The sequence below is a fragment of the Varanus komodoensis genome, unplaced genomic scaffold, assembly GCF_004798865.1.
Source record: "Varanus komodoensis strain SLA01 unplaced genomic scaffold, ASM479886v1 scaffold8, whole genome shotgun sequence".
Classification (NCBI taxonomy): domain Eukaryota; kingdom Metazoa; phylum Chordata; class Lepidosauria; order Squamata; family Varanidae; genus Varanus; species Varanus komodoensis.
In genome coordinates this window covers 21,952,353-21,978,466 of record NW_025336481.1, presented here as the reverse complement: position 1 = coordinate 21,978,466, position 26,114 = coordinate 21,952,353, and the positions used below count along the sequence as shown (strand labels likewise).

The following is a 26,114-nucleotide window of genomic DNA, read 5'->3' as shown; positions in this document are numbered from 1 at the left end:
ACGTATGTGTACATACCTTCCTACCACCATTATTTATGCCATGGTATGAGAAGATAGAAACATGATACAAATAGAATAAATAGCAGTGTGAGACATATAACCTAAATCAGGATAATAGTGTGGGAGAGGACTGAATATTTATTTATTTATTTAGTAAAACATTTCTATGCTGAAGCCTCGGGGCGGCTCACAACATAAAATTAAAATACAAGAAATAACAATATAAAATAATATCCCCATCCCCACATGCTTTCCAATCAGATTGGCACATATAGCCAAAGCACATTTATTTATTAATGTTAAAAATGGGATATCAGTTATAGATCTCTGGGCATAACATGTGGTGTTGCCCCTTGAGACTCATTGTAGGTGGCAGCAGGTTGAAGATGATTCACCTTCAGTGCTAAATAAGCAAAGTTCACCAGGCTGTTAACCATCTGGAACACCTCTCCTGGATTGCAACATTACAGTAGTGAATATGTAATATTTCTTCAGCTGTCCTTTAACCATTTTGGTCCAATCCACCATATTTCCAATCATGTGCCCTCCTCCTTAATCAGAGAGCACAGAATATTTGTGATATAAACCAGATTGACCTGCTATAAACTATTAATGAAGCTGCCAACATAGTGAATGATTTTATTTGCCTATCAAAATAATATGACCCATGCCAAGGACTCAGGACACATACTAAAATAGTTCCTTTTAAAACTAAGAACATCTATATCATCAAAGCAAAGAAAGGATTCCTGGTCGTCAGTTCAATGAGTCTACAAGACTATGAGAACAGCAAAGAGAAAAAGGAACTGCACCAAAACTCAGACAGAATGTAGCAGTCAAAGCCAATAAGAAAAAGCAGAATGCATTCGACAGACCATCTATCCAAAGCCCTGCCAGTAAAAGCCAAATAGGAAAGGAACAGGATACAGGCTTTTATAGTTTTAAACAACTGTAGATATGTCTCTCAAAAGAAAAGATGTGGAAAAGATCTGCCCAATCTTATGGCTCTCCAGACACCAAGCAGAATTAGGATTGTTCTGGTAGTCATTTCATTAAAAAATTTATAAACATTTCAACTGAACTCCATTGGGGGAATCTATAAAAATTATCCACAAATGCACAATTTAATATGGCACAACAATTCATACAGTAAGTATGAAAACTGCCTTCAAAATTAAAATGCTACTCATACAATCATATAGTCATACAAACTCCAAATGAATACAAACTCCAAATGAACTCCACCCCAAGGCTTAAGCGAATGGGGAGGCATATAAGTTCTCCAAATAAATAATAGGGAAAGCAATATTTCAATAAAATTAAAAAGAGGGCAACCCCCCTCCCCGAATTATATTAAGAATAAAATAATGGGTCTCTATAAAATACACATAATTAAATATTACCAACACAGATAGGATTATATTTAATAAACATGTTCAAAACTTACTAATATTGGTATTAACCTTAACTATAATTATTAAGAACCGTAATTGAGAAACAGAAAAGCAGAGGTAGAGAAAAGACAGAGTAGCCATCAAGGACCACAGAAAAAATTGATCATGACCACATGATCAAATCAAGTTCTATAGATCATGGTAGACAAATCATGATAGACAAATGATTTTAACTTATCTTCTACTCAATGGAGAATAAAGCAGGGATCTACGTCTATATAAAGGAATTATTTAATTGTGACAAAGATATCATACTGATACTGCTAATCAAGAAAGGCTCATTTGTAGAGCCATATATTTTCCATCATACATATACTGCAGGTTCAGCAATTATCTGTGTTACAGTTTTAGAATGTGTTGAACAGTCAACCATGGCATCAGTGTTGAAGCCTCTGAAAGCAATATACCATGGCACTGTCTTCAAAGTCAGCATGACAAACTTAGATATAGACTAAACTATTGCAACATAGCAATGGTGGCCAGTCCATCTCTAGACACTTATATTCTGTGTAAAATGCAGAGTGGCCAGTTGATAAACCATACTGCTTGACTTTCACTTTTTCCATTAATATCAGCTTGATCTGCAGAAATAATGAGAAGAAAGCCATCATGACACCAAGATTAGCATTATTGCTAGCTAAAGCAGAACACAAAAGAAGAGGCACTCAGATGAGCTAGGAACTGGATACCCTCAGTAAGCTGAGGTTTCAGTGCAGATTCCTGCCAGGGCTCTCATCAACATCAGAATCCTCACTTGATGTTGTACAGGAACTATCAGATTAACTACTGGCTAATTACTCAATCTAGTTCAATTTATCCGAACCTGGGGACTGCCAGATGTTTTGAATTACAGCTCCCAAGATTTCTTACCATTGGCTATATTGACTTGGGCTGATGGGAGGTGCAAAATACCTTGAATGTATCTGGTTAGGGGAGGAAGATCTAACTTGATTTCAATGATATGACCAATACTGACAAGGAAAACTCATTCAAAACAATGCAAATATTTATTAATGCTTATTTAGCATGTATGATTTACTTTGCGTTAAATAACAAAGAATGTGGGTGGAAGAAAGAAATTTAACCATCATTGACTGTATTCTGTATATCAAGCTGTCTATTTCTAAAGTTCTGACATAACTATCAGGGGCATCTTATCTGGTATTACCATATAGCAGATCTGGGCAGCCCTGCCCTGGAGATAAATTCAGTCTTCATGGGATTCCCAATCGCTCAATTTCCCTGTGTCTCCCTTTCTCCCAACCACCGGGCATTTGGTGGTTTTCTGGCTTTTGTGTAGTTTGTTCCCCATTATGAAAAGCTGAAACACCTCTTCTAAGGCTTTGCTACTAGTACAAAGTTACAATATGCTACAATAATTAGATTACAATATGCTGGTATGTTCTGCATTTGTATTCTTGGCCCCAAACCTTTTTCCTTCAACTGTGCCCACCAGCAGAATGAAGGCTATGAGCTTCTCTAAAACGGAATTTATCTCTTGGCCTGAAAATGCTTCCCTAGCTCTGCCCTAATGAAAGGTTCCTTCAAATGACCAAATACATAAATGTTTTGATTACAGAGGATTCAAGGCTTAGTAAAAACTAACAGGATATATTTCTGAACAGATTAGACAACTCCACGGAGAATGGGTCTATCATATCAATAAATAGTAGCAAACATAGCTAAATGGAACCTCAGATATTCAGAGGCACATGTAGAAAAATGCAAAATATACAAGATGCTGGGAGGCACAGAAGAGATATTGCCTTGTGTGCTCTGTGTGTGATTTTCCTGGAGGCCTCTGGCTGGCCACTGTGAGACTAGATGGATCTTTGGTCTGATCCAGCAGGATTCTTCTTATGTTCTGTCACTTTTAAATCTTTCAGTTGCAAAGGAAGAATTTAATCTTCAACATATCCAAAGCAGATGATTAATCCCTGTCCCCTGTGTTATTAATCTCTGTCCCTCATGTTCTTATAGAACAATTACATTTGTTCATGCTTGTTAATTATTCTGGACAATGTTTTAAGGAGAGTATAATACCTTAAAATGTCAGAAACACAGTGTTATTATGGGGTGACAAATCATGTCATTAATTTTATTTTCCAGCCTTTGGACTCTTTCTCAACAAGATTGGGGTAGCTTTGCACGTAGAGGTGACCTGTATTTTTTATTATCCTTTCCTTCCAACAGAGACAAATTTCTGCTTTGAACCTTACACAGGCAAAATTCTGATACCAATTACTGCATTCAGCTATCTTTTCTCTCTAAGGAGACAATACTGTAAACATTTACCTGGGCTTAAGTCTCATTTCATGTGCTGAGACTTACTTCTGCATTGTTAAATGTGAGATTGCAATGGGCAGCAATCTTATTATTCTGTGGATCTTAACGCTGACATGCAAATAGTAAAATCCGCAACACGGCACACATGAATGGATTTTCTCAATTTTGTCCGGCCTCGGCAAGTATTTCAGAACAAGGAATACAATCCCCAGATTCCTTACTTTACACCATTCCACCTGCTCTTGAGTTGTTGTTGTTACATGCCATCAAGCTGTCTTCTACTTATAGTGACCCTATGGATGAAAGCCCTCCAAAATGCCCTGCCCCTGAGAACCCTGCTCAACTATTGTTAACTGAAAGCTGGAGCTTCCTTTATGAATGTTTGCTGTTCCTCTTCTTCTTCCAGCTTTAACTTTCCTTAGTATTATTGTCTCTCCAATGAATCTTGCCTTCTCATCAGTTTTGTCATTTTGCTTGTAGGGAAACTTCTGGCTTTATTTTGTCTAGGACATACTTGTACCTCTTTCTGTTAATCTGGGGTATTCACTGAGCTCTCTTCCAGCACCAGGCTTCAAATGCATCCTTTTCTTCCTGTCAGCTTTCTCCACTGTACAGTTTTACACTCATACATTGTGATCAGGAAGACAACAGTGTGGATGATCTTGGTCCTGGTCTCTGCTGAAATATCCTTACACTTGATGACCTGTTTTTGTTCCTTCACATTCGTAGACAGCCATTAATCTCTGCACGCATTCATCTTGCAATATATAATTAACAATAATCAAGTTCTCTTGTATTGCTGTCTCTGTTCTACTGGTTGCAGCCTTAAAGTACTCAGATAATCAGCTATTCTTAATGCAACCTGAGATTGTCTTAAGCTTCAAGTACCTTTCATCATCCTTTCTTAATCTGGTAAGCAAAATCTTTAAATAGCATGACCATTGTCAACTATCTTGTGGATAGTGTCAAATTGGAGTAATCCTATTTTGAATTTCTGTGCATGAAAATCACCAGACTGTATCCTTGCTATATTCTTACCAAGTACATCAGGACACTAGAAACTGTCCTTTCATTCTTCTTATGGTAGTTATGGCTCTACAGCTTGTGCCCTACTCAGTCTGTTGAAGTACACCTCCTGTTTTGCAGTCCAATCAAACTTTCAATCTACAAATGAAAAAACTTAATATACTTCATTCTAACAAACACTTTTACTATCAATAATACATATGTATCTAAAACAGGAGTATTATCATCATATAAAAATTAAATAAGGAAATACAAAGATGGAATAATATCAGGCAAATTATAGATGTTTGAATGCCAAATTGTTGATTGTACAGTTAGTATCAGTCCCTTCATATATATGATGTCTCAATTGACTGATTGATTGTTCTACTTGAATAACATATTTTCTTTGAAGACTTCAGGTATAGTCCAATGAGGCCATCTATAATTTTCTCCCCACCATTCCCTTAGAATGCCCACTAAACCCCTTATATGCTTAAGGTCACTCTTACAATCTCACAGAAGCAGCCAGTGTGTTTCTTTCCACATTGTCTGTAAATAATGGGATCTGAGCACATACTCAGGCTTCAAGGTCGGAGCTCTTTCCTAAACTGAATCTAGTAAATCAGATGATCCTATGCCCCTAGAAGCTGTATAAATTAACTGATTTACTCTATTCTTTTTATAATATAGTATCATCTATGCAGATGTAGTTAAATTACCTATGCAAGCTTCATAATTATTAGTATCTCGGTATACAAAAATACTGTAATATAGTAGTTATATATAGATTGAATTAAATTGTATACAAAATGCAAATACTTTAAAAGATAGATAAATATAAATCACTTCTAATAAATAAGTTCTTAAAATTAAATAAAATGATATTAACAAAAACAGTTCTCAGTAGGGATGGACACAGCTGTCAATTACAGTTTCTTTGTTTCTAATTTTTCAGATGTCAAATTTGTTCTGTCCTATTTCCATGACAGAGTTTGCAACTTTAAAAAAAGTCATACAAAAATGTGCATTCCCTCCTTTTTGCACATTTATCTTAATGAACATTTTTGTATATAGGTTTACTTTATATATGCATTTTTGCAAACATTGTTCTTTAACATTCTATTTTATGAGGGTTTTCCACTAATGTATGGATTTTTCCATGCACTTTCTTTAATATGCAGTTTGTATGCATGCAGTGGTGGGGGGAACTATAATGTTAACCGTATTACAATTTGTGTATTGATTTAGGAAGCACAAACTTGGTAAGTTATTGAAATGGGAATTAACAACATTCTCTCAAAACCCTTTCCTCAATTGTATGAACCATATAAAAGTGCACAAGGGTAATACACAAAAAGGATTATTCTTAGGGCACAATATTATTAGCAAGTCTGTAAGTTCCGAAATTCAGATGCAATCTTGTCTCCCTACTTGCACTTTATAGTGGGCTGGATGAAGGCTGAAAGAGTTTTGAAGCTCAGACCACACTTCTGTTTTGTACTTAGATTCTTGCGTAAGTTACTTTTCTTTCAGCCCCACCATGGCTGTTCTGTGGGGCTGATTGGCCATGCCCATATTGTAGCGCACGGCAGCCATATTGTGAATGAGCAGGCTCTCACCTTGTACCCACAACATTCTCTCAAAATTCCAAAATTCCAAAATTCCACCATCCCAAAAAGTTCAGGTACCTCTGTTCTCTATGAGGCTGCTGTGTGAGGTCATCGGGGGAATTTGAAGTGAGGTACTATCAGCATGTTGATAACACTTAGCCTCTGAGACAAAAGAATAGAAGTACAAGGCAGAAGTGTGGTCTGAACTTTAAAATCCAGTTTTCTGCTACAACATTCATTTTATAGAACAGTAAGCTGGTAAGGCTTAGTAACCAGTAACTTGGCCAAGAAATTGGGTACAAGGCAGTGATGGGATCTGAGCTCCAAATATCAAATTACATATTTGCACCCACCAGACACAACAAAGAAGGAGCTGTTGTTATCATGAACAGGTTGCACTAGATATAGGAGGTTGATGGGCAACTGTCTAACACATTTTACAAGCTCCTATCCTTAGATCTCACTGAAGAGTACTGGAGGGAGATAAACTGTTAAATGAATTTACTACAGATGGGCAGGATCAAACTCTCATAAACACACCAAACAACCAGAAGCCTTAATTAGGTACCTTCTTTTTGGTACCCAAAACATAAAAACCAGACAACCTTGCAAGCAACAGTGTTTTGGGCATTGGTACTATCATACTTGGAATGGTTGGCTATATGGACTCTATTCTCAGAGTAAATCATTTACCCTGCACTGACATCCAGAGAAAAATACAACTCATTGTCAATCTTCAAAAGAACACCAATGGATGTTTAGAATTTTTACACCAGGCTGCAGAAGGTCTTTCAGCTCAAGGGTTAAATTACATTTTGGAGATGGTTTTGAGGGCCGCAAACCAGTGGTGGATAGGCTAGAAGGCAAAAGAACCCCCAAAATATCAAAAAATACCAGCTTTGGTTTACTGCTCTTACTGCCAGTAACAAAGCCTTAGGAGAGGTGTTTAACCTTTTAAAGAGGTGAAAACATGCCAAAAAACTGGAAAACCACCAACAGTCAATGTTTGTGGTGAGAGAAAAGGAGCATGGTTAGTTATGGGATCCCAGGAAGAACAGGTTTACTCCCCAGGCCTAAGATTCTACACACCTTTTTTATTGTATTTAGTTATTACATTCATAAAGCACCCCAATGCTAAAGCTCTCTGGCCATGTTACAACAATTAAAACCTGAAAAAAACAACACAGTAAAACATAAAACTCTTAAAAGCTTAAAACTACAATATAATACTAAAATAAAAACTAGCAACAGTATAAACATCCAAAATGGCAGTAATTGATTTATACAACATCTACAAATAAAAGACAAAAGTGCCTAGCAAAATAAAAATGTCTGTACCTGGTGCTAAAAAGAGCACAGCATTAGGTATCAGGCAGATAAGCCTCTGTGAAGAGCATTCCACAAATGGAGTGCTACAGCAAAAATGGCTCTCTCCTTAGTAGCCATGCATCTCAGTTCATTTTGCTTGGGCATCTTGAGAAAGGACTCCAAAGATTAGCTTAGTCTAGGCTCAGTTTAGTCTCTGGAGAAGACAATCCTTCAGGTAACCTATTACAAACTATTTAAGGCCTTGAAAGCTAATACCAATGCTTTGAATTGGGCTCGGAAATGGACTGACAGCCAATACAAACCATAAAGCACTGTCATGATTTGTTCATGTTGATCTGACCCCATTTTTAAAAAAATGTTCTCCTATTTGGGAACAAATGAATATTCCAGTGATTGTGCTAAGAAGTCATCAGAGCACCAGTTAATAGAAAGCTGTAGGTAGACTATTTTTGACCAGATAACAGCATAGTTGGTATATCAGCCTAAGCTGATAAAGGTGCTGTTTGCCACTGAGTCACCTGCATCTTTGCAGACAATGCTAATTCCATGAGAACACCAAACTTTGAAGACAATTCTTTAGGTGGAGTGGAACCTCCTCCAGAACCAGTAACATCACTTGTCCAGACAAAGGAACCACCTTCTAAAAAATACCTCCACCTTGTCTGGAATGAGTCTCAGCTTACTGGCTCTTATTCAGTTTATTACCAATTCCCAGACATAGATTCAGAATATCCACTGCCTCAGCTTGAGTATTATGAAAAGGAGAGATAGAACTTGATGTCTATCATCCACATATTGGTGACACTTTAACCCAGATATCCATATAACCTCTTTCAGAGTTTTTTTATGTAGATGCTAAACAACATCCCCATATAAATTTATCACAAGTGATCCAGAATGTCATTCTAGATGCGGCTATAGCATATCTAGACACCAATCTCTACTCTACCCACAATTTGCTTTCGAAAGCAAACATAAATGAATCCTTAAATCAATGTCATGCCATGGATATTTACATATCTCAACATTATGCAAACATCTTCCTGGATGACTTGGAACAAAGGTTTCTCACCTCCTGTCTCCAAAAAGCTATTTTGTGATTCACTGATGACATATGTATAATCTGGACTAATGTACAGGAAGCCCTAAGAAAGTTCAACCATGATTTCCATAAATGTCCATTGCACCATCAACCTGAGCCAAGAACAGTTCCCACAACAGGTTCAAATTTCTGGATATGTCAGTGCACATAGTGGGAATATTAGCACCACACTGAATTGCAAACTACCAATCACTATGCATATTTCCATGCTTCCAGGTTCCAATAAGAACATAATACAACATCCATTGTTCACATTGAAATCCTACGATACAGGTCCTCAGACTCATCAGACAGAGACCTGATTCACACAATCACTGCTGTCCATCCTGTCTTATTAACCACCCCTGTGTCCTGCAAACAGGATCAAAGTCTGACAGACAAGACATTTCTCAGATGAAAATAACCACACAGTAAGTGAGGAAAAAATAGCAGATCAGCATAGCCAGGAACAATCTACTATAGGACAAGCCCAGAAAAGAAAGCATCAGAACAATATTCGTAACTTGTAGTTATCAGGCAATGTTGCCCAATTGATACCTTAACAAACATTCCCTGTGATCAATGATGTTGTAAACAAGTGAAATTTGTGACATCATACAACTGACCCTCCATATACCCACATTTCTCCTTGGTCTTTCGGGCCCAAATCCAGATGGTGCTTGTCTCATTAGTGTCTGACTCTTGGCCTGTTCTTTGAGCTATGCTTCTGTCTAGGCCCTGTTACATCATTAGTTTCTGACTTTGGATTGCTTGTAGACTTTCCTTTTGCTTCTAGCCTTCTGAACTTCATGCAAAGCCTCTACCCTGCACCTGTACCCTGGTCACAGCATCCTGACTATACCTGCCTACATCTCAGACCTGATGGCAAGCATTATCCACAGACTCTTTGAGACAGCTAACTTATTTTTCCTGTTCCTTTCTTGCTTTCTTTGGCTGTATATGCTTGTTCTGATCTTCTGCATAGTCTTGGTTGGCCTTGGAGAACACAATCATTGTGTGTGAGAGAGGACCAGGGAATTTTGTCTTTTTCTCTCAACCATGTCTAATACTGATTCCTGCTCCCAGGGTTCATACACACCATCACACATAAAAAGACAGCAAGCATGCTCTGAGCAAGAATATTTTACTTTTTCATCACTGCAACAATATGAATGTACCACTGCTATCTCACACCATCAGGTATTTTTAGATTACTGCCTCTAACATGGAGGTGCCATTAATATGCCATGTCTGTGTAATCAGACATTTACATTTTAGATTAGACACTTACATTCTACCACTCTTCTTGAGAAAGTGTTGAGCTTCTTTAGTGCAAGATAAACTGCTCATCTCTTTAACTACCTGTCTGTGTTCCTTTTGCTCCGAAACCTAGTTTTGTGGCTGCAGTGTCAAATTCCATCTACCTATGTATAAAGTCACATGGGTGCCCTGTCGAATAGAAATTTTTGGTATTACTTTTGAGAAAACATATGTAAAGGATTTCACTGTTAGTCTGGTCAAAATAGATATTCAATAGAAAAATAAAGCAAGATGTATGTAAAAATCAAATGCCTGCATGGGTAGAAATCTCTGTGGAGCATCACAAACTATTTTTTCTCTACCACCTTTAGGAGAAAGGGAGAAATTTAAAGACTTTATTAAAACTGCTTAAGGACATAACCTTATGCATATTTAGGAAGAAAAAAACTAACACTACCACAAGACTGCTTTTCAGGACAAATGCAAGGGGGGGTGTTAAAGTTCCCTCTCTTTCTCTTTTTTTATTATGCAATCAGAGGTCTGCTGCCTCTGTTCATGGATATTCCACCTCTTGGCCTTCTAGAGAAAACTGTGTATCGCTTTCCTCCCATATAAAGTATTTCACATCCAACAACCTACCCTAAAGGGAGATATTTCTCTCTTAAGCTCTCCCTCATCCTTGTTTAAATACAGAATTTTGAAATTAAGCAGCATTCCCCCTGCCCCAGTAGAATGACCTAGCATGGCTGGTCACATTGTTTCTCTTTTTAGAGGGGAAGTGATGAAAAAAAAAGTAATTTTACACAATTTCTAAATATTTCTCAATCCTCCACTTGCCCTCCCCCTTTAAATCAAGGTATTTCTGGGCTGGTGATTATGCAACACACTGCTATGCTTGTCTGTGGCAAAGTAAATCCCAGTTTTAATAAGAGCATGGTCCCTGAAAATAAATGTGTATACAAAGATTGCAACTTAAATCTATTACTGTAGTCTTCACCTCAGCTCTCCTGCTCTCCCAGAAGAAGGAAAATGTAGTATACCTTTAAAACTTCTGCTAATGTTTTCTCTAAAATGCTACACCTTTGGATTTTTATGAGAAGCTTTAATTCTCAGAAAAAAATGTTCCTCTGCCTTTTCCTATATGCGTGCAGACCCCTACCTTTCCCTTCCTCACTCTTCTAGTCAGAACCATAATGGTTCTGAACATAAAGGGGCTTTGGACCTGTTAGGGGCCAGGGCCAAGGCATGGGCAAAGGAGACAAGACAGGCACCAGAACCAGGGCAACAGAATTTGAGGCAAGACAAGAGTCCAAAACCCAAGATTCAATAGCAAAGTCCAAGTCACAGAACATGCCCAGGTCAGGAACCAGACAAACATAGAAGGGCAGAACAAGAACACGGTCATAAACAAGTAAAGACTCAATAACTAGGAAGTCAGACATGCAGGTATCTTGAGGCAGGATAACCATCAGGATACACAGAAAGGGAAGATACATGGCAAGAGTCAGGAAGGATGCAAGAGCTGAACCATAGCTAACAAGCAAACCTGAACTGCTAAGGCAACAGGGCAAAGCACAATACATGACAAGGGTTCAGAGCAGCAAGGGCCAGGGAAGGTGCAGGAGCTGAATGACACCACTGCAAGGAGGAAGACCCATGATGATAAGGTGAAACAGCAAGGCAGGATATAGGTCAGGCAAGATGCAGGCACTAAAGCAAACAGAAAGGCCTCTGTTACTGAGACAAGTTTAGTAAAGAACATAGCTCTTCCTTCAGGAGGCTTATTAGGATGCTGGGCACTCCAGCAGGGCCTAGGACCACTCCTGTTGTCATGTTCTTGCTCTTCTATTTTCTCCTAAACCAACATGTTTCTTGCCTGGGGTTTAAGGCTGCAATCCTATACCCACCTAACTGGAGAAAATGGCAATTCTGAAAGGTATGCATGGGACTGCTCTGCTAATCTGTGGTTCCCAATCCCCAAATTTTATTTGCTGGGAACTTGCAGGGGAAAAAAACTCTTATATTCTCTGGATCTTAGAATACAGAATTGAGACATCTGAACCTGTTGAAAGACTTAGCCCACAGCCTGGTCCAGTTTTATTGGGTGAGTTTCAGTTGGTATACCAACTGAAACTGGGGATGTTGACACTGTGCCATGCCAGGTTCATGTAACAACCTCTGTCCTGGATGCTTGCCCCTTCTGGTTTATAAAAAACAGCAAGAAAGGAACAACCAGCTGAGTCAGGGAGTTGATTAATGCCTCCTAGAAAGAGAGTGGTCCCATGCCTCTCAAAAGATGTGAAAGTAAATCTGAAGAATTTTTCCTTTGACCCAGAAGTAAATGCTCCTTTCCTGGGCAAGCTTATTGAGTTGGCAGTTGCTAACTCCAGGCCCTCTTGGATGAGACTATTTATCTGGATCTATTTCAGTCCAGGTTCATGCCTGGTTTCAGCATGGAAACAGCCTTGACCATCCTATATGATGACCTATAGCAGGAGAGAGACATCAAGTGTATGCTGTTGATACATCTGGACCTTTCAGTGGCTTTCAATCCCATTAACCATGGTATCTCTCTGGGGCAATTCTGAGTTGATAGTGGTAGATAGTGCCTTGTAGTGGCTTTCCTCCTACTCGGAAGGCTTCTTCCAGAAGCTGGTGCTTGGTGAATATTGCTCAGCCTTGTGGATTCTTTAGCTTGGAGTTCCTCAGGGATCTGATCTGTCCCTCATTCTATTTAATGTCTACATGAAGCCACTGAGTTTTGGAGTGCATTGCCATCAGCATGCTGATGATACACCACTCTATTTCTCCTTTTCATCATTAACAGGTGAGATGTAGGTTTATTAACTGGTGCCTGGTTGCAATATTGGACTGGGTAAGGGCTAACAAACCAAAACTCAATCCAGACAAGAGTGAGATGCTATTGATGGCTGTTTCCTTTGATGGGATAGAGGGTTTTAAACCTGTTCTAGAGGGGATTGCGCTCCCCCTGAAGGAGCAGGTTTGTAGTTTGGAGATTTTCCTTGATCAGTCTTTGCCACTTGAAACTGAGTTGGCCTCAGCGGTTCAGAATGCCTTCTACCACCTCTGGCTGTTGGTCCAGCTATGCTCCTATCTGAAGAGGGATAGGCTGATTTCAGTAGTCCACACTCTGATAATTGCTAAATTAGATCACAGCAATTTACTCTGTGTGGGACTGCCCTTGAAGATGGTTCAGAAGAAGCAACTTGTGCAGAATCAGCAGCCAGATTAATAACTGGGATGTGTCAGTTCTAACACATAAAACCAGCTCTGGCCTGCTTGCATTAGTTGCCTGTATGCTTCCAGGCTCAATTCAACATGCTGGTTTTAACCTAAAAAGCCTTATATCACTTGAGGCAATACGTGACAGAGCACTTCTCTCAACCAGTCAAACTGGACACTCTTCTCAAAATACAAGGCCTTCCTCCAAGTGTCAGCTCCAAGGGACATGCAGCTACATGAGGAAGGGCTTCCTGTGTGGTCGCTTGGATATGCGATATGGAATGGATATGGAATCCTATCCCCACTGTGGCACACCTAGAGCCAACCCTGTCATCTTTTCAGTGCTATGTTAAGACATTTATGTTGAAGTTTTAAAGATATATTTGGCTATCCAGAGGCTGGAGAACATTACCCATTCCAGATTGTTTCTTTTACAGGCTCATTCTTCACTGTATACTTTCAGTTGGGTTTTTGTGTTTCTTTTGATCAGAGTCTATGGTATTTTTATAGTAATTTATTGTATTGCTTTTGTAAACCACCAGAGAGCTTTAGCTGTTGGGTGGTATAGATATGAAATGCATATTATATAATAATTTCCTCTGATCAGTTTACATCCTTCACCTCCTGTGCACACAGAGTATGTCAATATAAATCTGCTATTTTGAGGTTAATAATTCATGCATCTGATGAAGTGGAATTTGTATATGAAAGCTTGTGTTAGAATCAATGTCTCTAAGGTATCACAAGTCTCTTGCTTATTTTTGCTGTAACAAACTAACATGACTACCACTCTGGAAAAAAAAGTTTTCATTTTCTTGAAGGCAAGCAATGCTAAGGGAAACATACCTTGACACAGGCAAGACCCCAATAGTCACGCCTCCCAAAGCCTCAGGAGAACACACAGGGTGCACACAATGCCCCTTCCTGTCATGTCCATTCTTTTCCCCCTCCTACCAAGCACAGCTGGACAAAGTTTAAAGTTTGTAAAAGCTAGCCAAATACATTATTGATGTTTACAATCAAAGAAAAGGGACAGGTAAAGTTAGAATTCTTGCTATTAACAAAATGCATCTTAATGATAAGAAATTGATTCCAAATTGAATACTGTCCTGGTCTGCCCTCTTAACCTGATGCTATACGCTTGGCTAAGCAATGTTAGATCTGTCCCCCTCTGCATTAGCATGCTCACTAAACTTTTCCGTAGAATTTGAATTCACAGCAACTGCCTAGCTTATTCCTGGGTCCATTGGCCTTGGCATTTCAGCTGCAGCTCTGGGATTCACCTCTCCATCTGACTCATATTCTGTATGCATAACCTTGGAGCCTCCTTTTTTATAGGATGACTGGGCCCAATCCGTACATGTCCAAGGACTGAGGGTCATAACAGTTATATTCAGTCAGTCAGTTCCACTCCATTAACTGTTAATAGCCAAGATGTACAAAGCTAAAAGACAGAGGTAGTTTACCGTACTACTCCAAATATGTTATCCATATCCTCAGGCTGTATAACTGGATACCTCCATAGGAACTGTTATTTGGAGACTTTGATATTTATTGTGAGGCTGCCTTGAAGGGGATGGCTCAGAATTTTGTGGCATCTATCTTAGACTGATGCAGACCCATGTATGCCCTGCCAACACATGTGGCAGGGCATACATTAGATTTGATTTTCTGTACTGGAGTAAGGGGTAATGAATTGTGAGCATTAGAAGCAGTGATGACTCCATGGTCATGGAAAGATTATGACCTGATCAAGACTGAGTTAAGTTATCTGAAAGTACTTAATGATGGTTGATAATTCTTTATGGTACAACCCAAAATACAGATAAATCCTGAAGATTACCTGACATTTACAAGGGATTTTCTTGGTGGTTCAGGTGGTGACCTTGTTGTGGCCCCAGTCTCCATATGGAAGGGGGATACACATGAGACCATCAATAAATATGACTGCTCCCAAACAACCTCTATGCAGTATCACTTCCTTGATATTTTGAGGAGCTAAAGGAAATGAAGTGCATAGGTGGAAGACTCACAATATGTCCACAGAAAATGCTGATGAAGAAATTTTACTTTTCTGTTACTCTTGTATTGTAAAATGTTGTATTTGTAAAGAACATTTTTTTCAAATAAAGAAGGATCTTCTTGGCAGGGCCAAGGCCATATGACAATAGCTGGTTTAGAGAATCCTCGTCTATTGTAGCATTCTTATTCCACAGGGCATAAAAGGGGGTATCCTCCATGAAAACTTGGAATTTTTTAACCATCAGTGGTGATCCTTGCTTCTCATAAATAAGTCTCAGATTCTGCCTAAACAGTGGATCACTGCTCTGGCATGTACCTAATGAGTCTATGGTTCTTGGACTGCAACTTATTCAGAAAGCACTTCTGTTTCATGTCTTTTGAACACTGCACTGTATGTTAATAATGGGTTGTCTAATTCATCTAATTGCAGGCAGTGCAATGCAGGTAACGATGTATATGCTTTTGTAAAAAAAAGTATTTATCTGCTTCCAATTTAACAAATGGAAGTGCAAAATGATTATTTGTGCCTTTTTGAATGTGGAAAGATTGATAGTACAACACTGCAAGGATATATACCTCCTATAATACAAGCGATTGATGACCTTAAAACACTTTGAATATATGAATGCATTCCATATAGATGCAAAACTGAAATGGATACTTATATGTATGTTTTGTCTGCTTTTGTTGAGACCTATGTATAACTGCTAGAAAGTTCTATGTATTTCATATAGATCCATTACATATACTAAAAGGGGAAAATAACTTTTTTAAAAATTCAGGTGCCCATGGGCACCACAATGTGGATCCCTTTGCGGGTGCCAGTAGAAATCCTGCTGGCACAATGGTGCCTAAATGCAACATTTTGGGACTTCTGTTGAACACAGCAAGGATAGCTGGCTAGAAGGAGTTCATGATAGAGAGTATGGACTGACACTGTATAATGTGTGTATCATACAGATTTTCAGAATGCTTGGATATAAAGAATCACGCTGGTGATAACTGTTACACCAGGCCCAACATCCACCTTAATTGCCTGCGGTTTGTACCAATCAAAGACAGTTTCTGAGAGCAGTTAAATACCAGATCCTTTGATCTACCTTAATCAAGCCCTTGGTTTCCCTGCTATGTTGTCTTCCTGACTTAGGATGATTTCAAATATTATATGGGAGCAACCAACTTCGTAAATATTCCAATATCAGGTCCCTGATGAATGCATCTACATAATATGTCAAGATCTGGGTTCTATTATTGCTTTCACTGTTTTACTAAGTTATTATCTAATTATGTTTTTTTAATATGGTCATTCATAAACTGCCTTGATAGGTCTAGAAACATAATATTGAAATGCAGTATATAGTCGGTATTCTGACATTGATGTTTGAACCTTGCCTGGCTTTTAGAGAATTATCTGAGAACTTTGTGTTCTTAGAATTAGGTCTGATATTCTGGCTAAATTGTACTTAACACATTTCTAAGCTCACAGCAGTACCATTAATATTACTTTCCAGATGCATGAGTTTGCTCATCCTAAGTTTCTGCCTGAACCTTTTTCTGTTGTAACTTAGGAATGTTCAGATTTTTAAACAAAGTTATAATCAAATATATGTAAAAATATCAGTCATTCACTTCATCCAGTTCAAGTGTTGTTCCAATCAGGTATCTTACAATATTTTCCCCGTCTACATGAGGGCTATACTGGGAATCATCTACATGAAAAGAGTAAGCAGTTCAGTTCATTAGGATTCCTAAATGCTTACACCAGACAAGAAGCTGTAAAATGCAATTCACTGAAGGACCCTAATTGCCAGGATACAATTCTTCCATTAACTAATAAGTCAAATGGCACACAAATCATTGCACTGTTGCGTCTAGATGTCATCAGTGTCCTTTCAACAAGTACATTCTCTTTCATGATCAAACTTTTACTTTTAAAAGATGCAGCCATCTCAAACAGTGGCTTTGACCCAAATTATGTGATTAAAACTTACATGTGAGCCAACAACTAGTTGTCTGTAACACTATCTTTGCATTTAAATCTTTGAGAGACCAAAATTTCATTCACTCTAAGCATGAATATTCTAAATATGTAACAGGTTTGGGTGGAAAAGCAAGTCATTTTTATATCCTGCATTTTGAATAACAAAAAGAATGAAAAATGAAAAAATGAGGTATCAAAGTGAGATTAATAGATTACTTTTCTCCATTTCAGGTACAGAAGCAGTAAACATATTTTGTAATTCATGTGGTTAATTAAATGCTGAATGTCCTTGTGCAGTCAACTCAATGTAAAACTAAGGACTTATTTTCTGTGATTCTAATTAAACTTTACCAAACAACATTTTGTCTGACAAATAGCATCATAAAAATATATTATCTTGATCACTGCATTTCTGCATGAAGTCTAGTAAAATAATACAGTACTACATAATTTAAATACATTGTGATTATGTTGCTTGGGCAACAGAAAAACAAATAAGCAACAGAATGTATCTTTGGAAAACAGAAGAAGAAATGAAAAACTGCTAGTCAACATTCCCTTCACTGATATATCATTATTAAAATGTGTATTCAAATAAATATTGAGACAGGCTGGATATGCAATTGATGAAATGAGCATATATATTTTAAAAAAGCTAATCCCATACACACTTACCTACCAGTAAGTCCCATTGAACTCAATCTGGCTTACTTCTGGGTAGGCATGTATAGAACTCTGTATTACACAGATTGTCCAAAAGCATAGTCAATGATTTCTTATTAGGAAATAACAACATATAGGCTTGTTCCAATAGAATATTTGTTTCTTCTTAATATTCTAGTATCTTTCTAGTACTTTCAATGGAAACGCTATTTTTTACATTCAAGATATTTGATTATATTATATTTGATGTGGCACACTAGCAGATATAAGTTCAAAGAATTAATAATACACAACTGAAGCATCTAAACCAATAAAAGCAGCTGAGCAAAAGTGAAGGATTAGTTACTCTTATCATACCCAAGATCATAATGTAACAGTGATATAACATGACCGTACAGCATGTAATATATTTTATCCTGATTAGTTTTATTTTATTCTTAGCTTTATGTAATCATCTAACAGAGTATAAGGACCTAATGTTTCACGCAGATCTAAGCAAATTTAATCACATTTAAAATAATCAGAATTAGGTTACTATACCTATTGAATATTAAACTCTGATTGCAATACAAAGGTCAATAACTTAACCCACATACACCTTGAATAACTTGGGCATCTAGAGATTGCTTACAAAGCATCTTATAGAAATAGGTACATTTGCATAGGTATATCTCTGAAAGACATAGGACTTGACTCAGAGTCCATTAATGATTTTGTATTGATCCTAATTAATCACTAGAATATTAGCAATGTTTACATAGACTCACAAACTAAACCATGTAGTTGCTCATGTTCATGTTAGTAATTGTACCACATGGATTTTGTCTCCCTAAGAACTACTCCTAATTTGGTTTTTTTATCTGTTTCACCTGTTTAACTTGCTTTCCTATATTATCATACATGACAATGAAAATAGACAATGAGAAGTATAGCAGTTTATTCCTGACAGTACTACAAAAGATTAGAGCAGTTCTAGCTGGGTGAATTTTAAGATATTTGTGTTCAATCCAATCTTTAAATCTTATTGCATGGATAAATTGGATTAATATAGCCTAGAAGTTAAGAACTGAGGCTATCACAGATATATATTTTAAATGCTCTAGAGAAATACTTCTTCGGATTAGGAAAAATCACCTAGTAATATGACAAAAGGCCCTTTTTAAATATTTAAAAACCAAGAGAATAATGCAATAGTTCTTAATACTTTAAGCAGATTGCCTACTGCTAATTGTATTAGCACCAATTATAATGAATAATAGCATTATTGTTGATAAAATCTAACTCACAACTAGAAAATACAGAGAAATGTGTGACAAGAATAGATTTTGAACAACAGGTGTGGTGAGTGTTATTATATCTAACCACTGGAAGATCTTTATAAAAAGGCTAGAAATTGTTTTATTAGCTAATCTTCTTTCTCTTCTTTCCTTATTCATTCATTTTTGCAGAAAGGTTTCATATGTTTAAAGCACTGCACAAAATACGTACACTACATACTAAAGATAATTGGTATATTCATCTCTGTTAATCCTTTAACAGTTAAATGTAGGTGGGTTTTAAAAGGTTTATATTTAAAGGAACAGTCATTAAAATCCACATTCTTGGAATACAGTATTTTAAAAATCACACTCAAAATATAGTAGTTCTTTATCAGAATATCACAGCTGAATATAGAGGTAGATCTGGTCCCTACAGGAATGTTCATTGTTGTTATAGATAGGAGAACTGCTTTCCTCTAAAAATGGTATAAGGAATATTATGGATTTACTATCTTTTAAAAATGCGTTGAAAGCAAGCAGAATTGTGGCTCCCAAATCCTTTTGCTCACACTGATAACATACAGGATTATGTAAAATGTTTATCCTAAAGCACATTTCAGAACACAAAATAAATTCCCTGCCATGCAGTATTAGATCTCATGAGGCCAATGATCAAGTATCAGTACACACTATTATACATAGAAAATCACTTACCATGAACTGTATATTGTCAAACCCATTAGCCAGCAAGTGGTTCTCATACTGAGGTAGCCCAATATTTTCCAACCATTGTCCCACAGTCTGTACAGGGCATCTGGGTGCTGAAAGAGTTTGAGAAGGAAGGTGTTTAAGCAGTGAATATCCATCCACAGGATAATAACGATGGTCCTGGGCTGAGAGGTGGCATTGCCACATTGTGTTCCGGGAAAAGCTGGTATCAAAGGAGCCTGCCAGCTTGTCAAATTAATGCTTCCAGCAAGTAAGAAAGTCAGAAGTAGCACATAGTTTCTGGGGCAGGCTTTAGAGTGAGATCTGTTCCTAGCCCAACATCTCGTAGGTACTAATCTGTACTATAGACCAGCACGTCATGTGATGGGGAGGGGGGAGGCATATCAAGCTGTCAGCAAAGCTGTTTTCCGTTATATGTGATTGTTGAAATACTCCACAATGAGCAATGCACTGCTAGCAGCTAGAAATCTTTTATCAAGTACTCCTACACTCATCAGTATGCAGCTCCATGCTCCTTGCTCCCCCTACTCGCTCCCCTTCATTACCCAGCCCAGGCTACACCTCACATTTTCAATAATAGCCATCAGTTAAGGCAGTTTTTTTTTGTCTGCATGCTGTAAGCTTGCTGCTGCTGCTTCCTCCTACACACCCATCCAAGCGTCAATCTTGAATGATGAGAGCAGTCAAAACAAATGCAGAAAATAGCAGGTCATCAGTGGCAAGGTAAAATGCTAAAATCTGAATAGAACTGTCCTACCAATTATGCATCACAGATCTGCTTGTTGTAAATGCTTTATATTTCAAAGATATCAGGAAATGCAAAGCATAAAACTGTAGCCTCAGGCATAGGTTATTACTTAGCTTCCTTTCTAAAAAGACTGTACTGAGGTTTGCTTTGCTAACAGTATGCTCTAAACCATTGTTCTTATTATTAATTCTTTTCAAACATCTACAATGAATGGAAAAAATTCTAACATATTTTGTTATTGATAGATTATTGATAATATAATAGCCTAACCTGTACAGCATTCTTTCAGTCAAAATTATTTCTTCATCTCCTGGATTTTTTCAAACATAATATACTACCAGACATATCAACCTACCCTCATTATGATCAAGGTTCAGTCTGAAAAGGCCATATACTCACAATAAAGATTTTTACTATATAAAAAAGAGAAAATTTTGTTTTAATGACTATCCGAATATTATGATTTTAAAAATGCAAAACATAGCATTCAACATTTCTGATGCACCAGGTAACTGGTAATTTGGAAGTTCGGATAACAATTCATTCATAAATTTGTCCTAGTGCTTTGAAATAATCAAGTTCAGTGTTTACCCACAGGGGAAACTGCCTATGGCAGTATTCTAAATATACTTAAAAAAAACATGGGTTTGACATTAGAAGGATTCACATATTCTATACTCCTGTTTTTCTAGCTCAGAGGTTATTATAAAATATATTAATTACAGATTAGTTATCATGGGATTAACACAAATATATATTGCATTTTACTGCAATTAGTGCACACATAATCCCTCCATCATTTGCAATGTAAACATTGTGCCCTGGTCATATATATGAATCAGAAAACACAACAAAGTATGAGTCAGTTCTACTGTGATTTGCTATCACAGGGAAGTCTCTTGGTGATTTTAATAGATCTTATTTAAATCCTGTAACCCTGCTGTTGTTGCTACTGAAACTTTTGACAAACCTCAATGAAACATTACTGAATGGGCTGAATTCATTGAAGACTTCAAATAAATACAATTACTCAGTTTTGTTGCTTGTATTTATTAATGTAATTTTATCCAAATCAGACCCCAAGGAATGGAAGCAGAAACAAAATTTCACAACACTGAGGCATTTGAGGGATCAGAGCAAAATATGATTTCCACTAACCTTAATCATATTTATTCAGAAGTAGATTCAACAAATTCAATGACATTTACTTTCTAGTAAAAGCCTGATGCCATGCAGAGCTTGGTACACATAAACCCACTAATTTCAAATGGCTTAGCTGCACTTGCTTAACTCTACATAAGTTTGGCTGACCACCTTTAAGTTTGCAGTCCTCATTACTGAAAATATATTAGATATTTAATGTTAAAAAGAACATGTTAAAAAGAACACTTTGGGTAAGGTTTTCCTTTCAGTTTCAATTATCTGCTACATGTCTTTAAAAAGGCATTTAAAATTTCATTGGCACACAATTTCCAACTCTTTTTAATTATTATTTTATGCATTGGTATAATGGAACCCAATGACTAGAAATAGAGGGTTATTTTTTTTCTTGATGATACAGATGCAGAAACAAGAAACTGTAAGATCATACAAAAGTCTGAAAGCTATCTGGACTACACAGAAACATGCACATACATATCCATAACTCAGGATGTGGGAAAATGGAATAAGCATTCTCTGTATTTGAAATATGGGTGATAATATCTAAGGAAACTAATACTTATAATTAAATTACAGTTCTGAAGAAACAGTGCACCAAACAATATGGAGACTTATCAATTCTGCACTTATAGCTAAGTTAATACAGAGATGAACAATCTGCGACACCTCAAGTCACATGAAGCCCAACAGTCATATATGGTAGCCAGAATTGTTGAGTTTCTCTTCATTTTGCCTTGCATTCTAGCCAATTTTCTACTTGCTACATTGCCCTAAGTTCACCAAAATACCAAGAAGTTGACCAGGCTCTACTTCGTGGAAGAGAGCACGTAGGAGTGGCCAAATCAATACCTCCTAGCTAATTCTACTCAGTGTCCTAAGCATTGACAGGATAACCAGCCATGACAATTGATATGGTTCAGAATCGTAAGTATTACATAAGCCTTCTAGTATGAGGCATACTAATTGACATCCAATTTGTTCAGAGCACTGGTGTGAGTCTGAACTCAATGGAAGTGATCCGACTGTAAGTAAGTAAAAACAAAATTCTTTAGGCATGTGTTAGTACTGAAAGGCATAACCAGCTGAACACAACTGAAAGATCAAATTCATGCCAGGTCATCCCACACAGTTTCAGTGCAAGATGATACGAGCAGTTCCCTGATTCATGATTAAGTTGTGGATACAAGACAAGGATATAAGGGAATTAATCTCACTTATTCGGTGAGAAAGCTTGTTAAATGAGCTAGGTGATCTCTCTTTGATTACAGATAGATCTGACATTTAAGAATAATACAGACAGGTACCATGTCCAGGTTCAAGGCTGGTTTTGGCATTTACTTTAGTCAAGGAAGGACTGGCAGGGCTAAGGGCAGGACAGCAGCACAAGGAGGAACGCTGAAGTTTAGGGAAAGATACCATGACAGACTGCTTTCCATTGTGCTTTGACTAAGCTCAAAAATGAACCAATACTCTGTGCAGATGGAAGGGCAATGGACTTATTTTTTTTTTTTTCTGCAAGACTAATTCCAGTGAAAACAGCTTCTGCATTCTGCACTATCGGAAGTTTGCAAACACTTTTCAAAGGTGGCCCCATGAAGAGTGCATTGCACTAATCCAGTTATAACTTTAGAATTGCCAGCCTTTCAATGCAACCAAAGCATGAATCACCATCCCAGGTTCCCCTCTTTGAAGAAGAGGTGCACTAGGCATACTAAATGAGACAAAGACATTCCTATCACCTGACCACCAAAACAGCAAATTCAGATCTGAGAGCACTTCTAGGCTACATATCTCCTTTTTAAAGAAAAAAAGAAAAGTCATCAAAAAACCCATTGCACCATCCCATGGTTGGTAGTCCTACTGATTAGAATCAACTCTGCTTATTCAGATTACATCTCAGTTTATTAGCCCACATCCAGTCCATTATTTAACCTCTACCTATATAAGAAGAATGCAGAAGCAAGTTAATAAACTGGTATGACCTGAAAATTTGTTCCATTTTTTTTTCAAGAAATGATACAAAAGAGGGAAGAGTAAGCTTGAAATAGATTCTAAGGGAAGAACCAGTCATTGGTGAACAATGTCTTGAGTTCCCTTTTAAAATCAAACAACTCTGTTTTTCCGTAACAGCTTTTATTGAAGGATTTGATAAAGAGCAATTTCCTTCAGACTAATTCTATGATAGGAGGTAGCATTTCAAGGAGTAGGGTTACGTTTCACATATGTTTTACTAACCACATAAGCATACTAATATAATGAATATTTGACAAAGTAAACAAGATAAGCTCTCAAATGACAATGAACTTAAGTCCCCAGCATTCCTTACTACTGGCTATCCTGGCAGAGACTTCTAAGAGTGAAGTTCAAAATTGAAATATCCCTTCTGCCCATCCCTGTCTATATAGGCTGGCAGTGATTTTCTGGTCTCAGAAGTTTTCCCCAGCTTTACGAGTAACTGAAGATGCTAGGCACTGAACCTGGACCCTGCATGCAATGCCTTCGTTCTGCCATTAAGCTACAGCCTTTCCTGTGATGCCTAAATATCAGAAGAGTTAATCATGTTGAAACTTGACTTTTTAGTTGACCAAATTTTATTTTCAAGCTTTGAAAGACTGGTGCCATTGTTTTCAGTTCTTACATAACCAAATAATTTCTCTGCATTTCCTCAAAGCTATCCTCTCCTCTGAGTCTTTTATTAGTTCAGATTTATTCCTGTGTGTACAGGATGCAAATTTCACAACTTTATGTCTTACAGCCAATTTTATCAACAGCTGATTTTTGCAAAGTAAACCAAGCAAACAAGCCCCTTGTTACAAATCACATACTAATGGTATAAGAGAAAGTAGATCCAGTACCCTTAGCCCTAGTGCTCTCCTTTTTTTGGATGAAATAAGTTCTCATATACTCAATATAGATTAAATTGAGAATGAATAAATCCTATTGAACCTTTCTTTCTAGTTATGCTGCTTTCTTCTCCATTCTTTGTTATGGAAAATTGACAGTCGTCATTAGATTCACAGGCAGTAGTATCTAGGAGTGATTCAGTGTTCAGTCTGAAATTCTAAGATGCAGCGCAGATTAACATATCTGAGACTTTTTAAAATTATTTAACAATAATTTAAAAACAAATGTGTTGTTTAGATGTGTGTATGTGTGTGCACTGCCTTTATCTATAATAATTTTTAAAGGTTTTAATCTTGGTAAACCATCAAGAGAGCTTTGATTGATAGGTAATATGGAAATGTAATACATTAAATGAAGTTAAATACTTGATACAGAGCACAACAGCAGACACCAGATTGGATGACTGATAAATCTTTACACCAGATATTGTCAGATATATCCCTGAAATTATATTAACATATCAGTTGTTTAAGAAGTCACCTCTACATTACAGTAGATGAAGTTTTAATGAGATATTGATTTATTTATTGTGTTTTATACCACCCAATAGCTAAAGCTTTCTGGGTGGTTCACAATTTTGATTTCATTATCTTTTTTAAAATGTGTGACAGTGTTTATTTGTACTCAGATGGGTGTTTACTTTCAGAAACAATTAATGCAATGAAAATGAGTAGTTAAAGTAGGTCTGACTTAAATAACCAAAAGCATGCATACTATGTATGCTGATGGATTTTTAGTGTCCATCAGCTTTTCAACATATGTCTGATATTCTGTGATATATTCTAGTAATAGCAATTTGTTTTGTTTTAAAGTTTAAAATGAAATTAAAGAATTCAAAAGGGGACTGGTGAAGAAAGATGTACAAGTAGCACATCTTGAGGAGAAGAAGCAAGTTAGATATATGTTCAATTACTTTTCTTCAGCAACCAGAAGTGGGAAGATAGAGGAGATCCAACTAATCTATGAGGCAGTGTAATCTATGAGGCAGTGCTCCATTAGGTACAGATGGTGGGCCAAACATAACAAAAACTGATTCAATGATCCCACCTCTGCTATTAATAAGTCTATGGGTGGGTTCACATGTCATAATAAAACATCCTGTGAATAAGTTATGCATTATGACAGATTATTAGACTTGGTGTGACTTGTTCTGCCCTTCCATCCCCCTCAATTCTCCACCAGGTTCTTACGTGTATACCAGATTCCACTGCCGCAGAATCTACATGCTGCAATTCCTTGCTATATCAGCAGCCTTTTTACTGTTGGCCCACTGCAGGTTTGGGGCACATTTTGCATTGCCATTTCCCATCAGAAAATCATCCAATGTCTGTCAATAACTGCCTGTGTTTCCAATAAAAGTGTAATCCCACCTGAGA

At 37.2% G+C, this 26,114-nt stretch overlaps 1 protein-coding gene across 3 annotated transcripts in view; it reads right to left on the bottom strand.

The window, feature by feature from the left end:
- Nucleotides 1–26,114, bottom strand: part of ANKS1B (ankyrin repeat and sterile alpha motif domain containing 1B) — a 325,003-nt gene that overhangs the window by 152,783 nt on the left and 146,106 nt on the right. For all 3 annotated transcript variants that reach the window (XM_044454764.1, XM_044454762.1, XM_044454763.1), the window contains one exon: nt 19,911–20,017. In XM_044454764.1, coding sequence (XP_044310699.1) covers nt 19,911–20,017 — 107 coding nt within the window. The remainder of the gene's footprint in view (nt 1–19,910; nt 20,018–26,114) is intronic.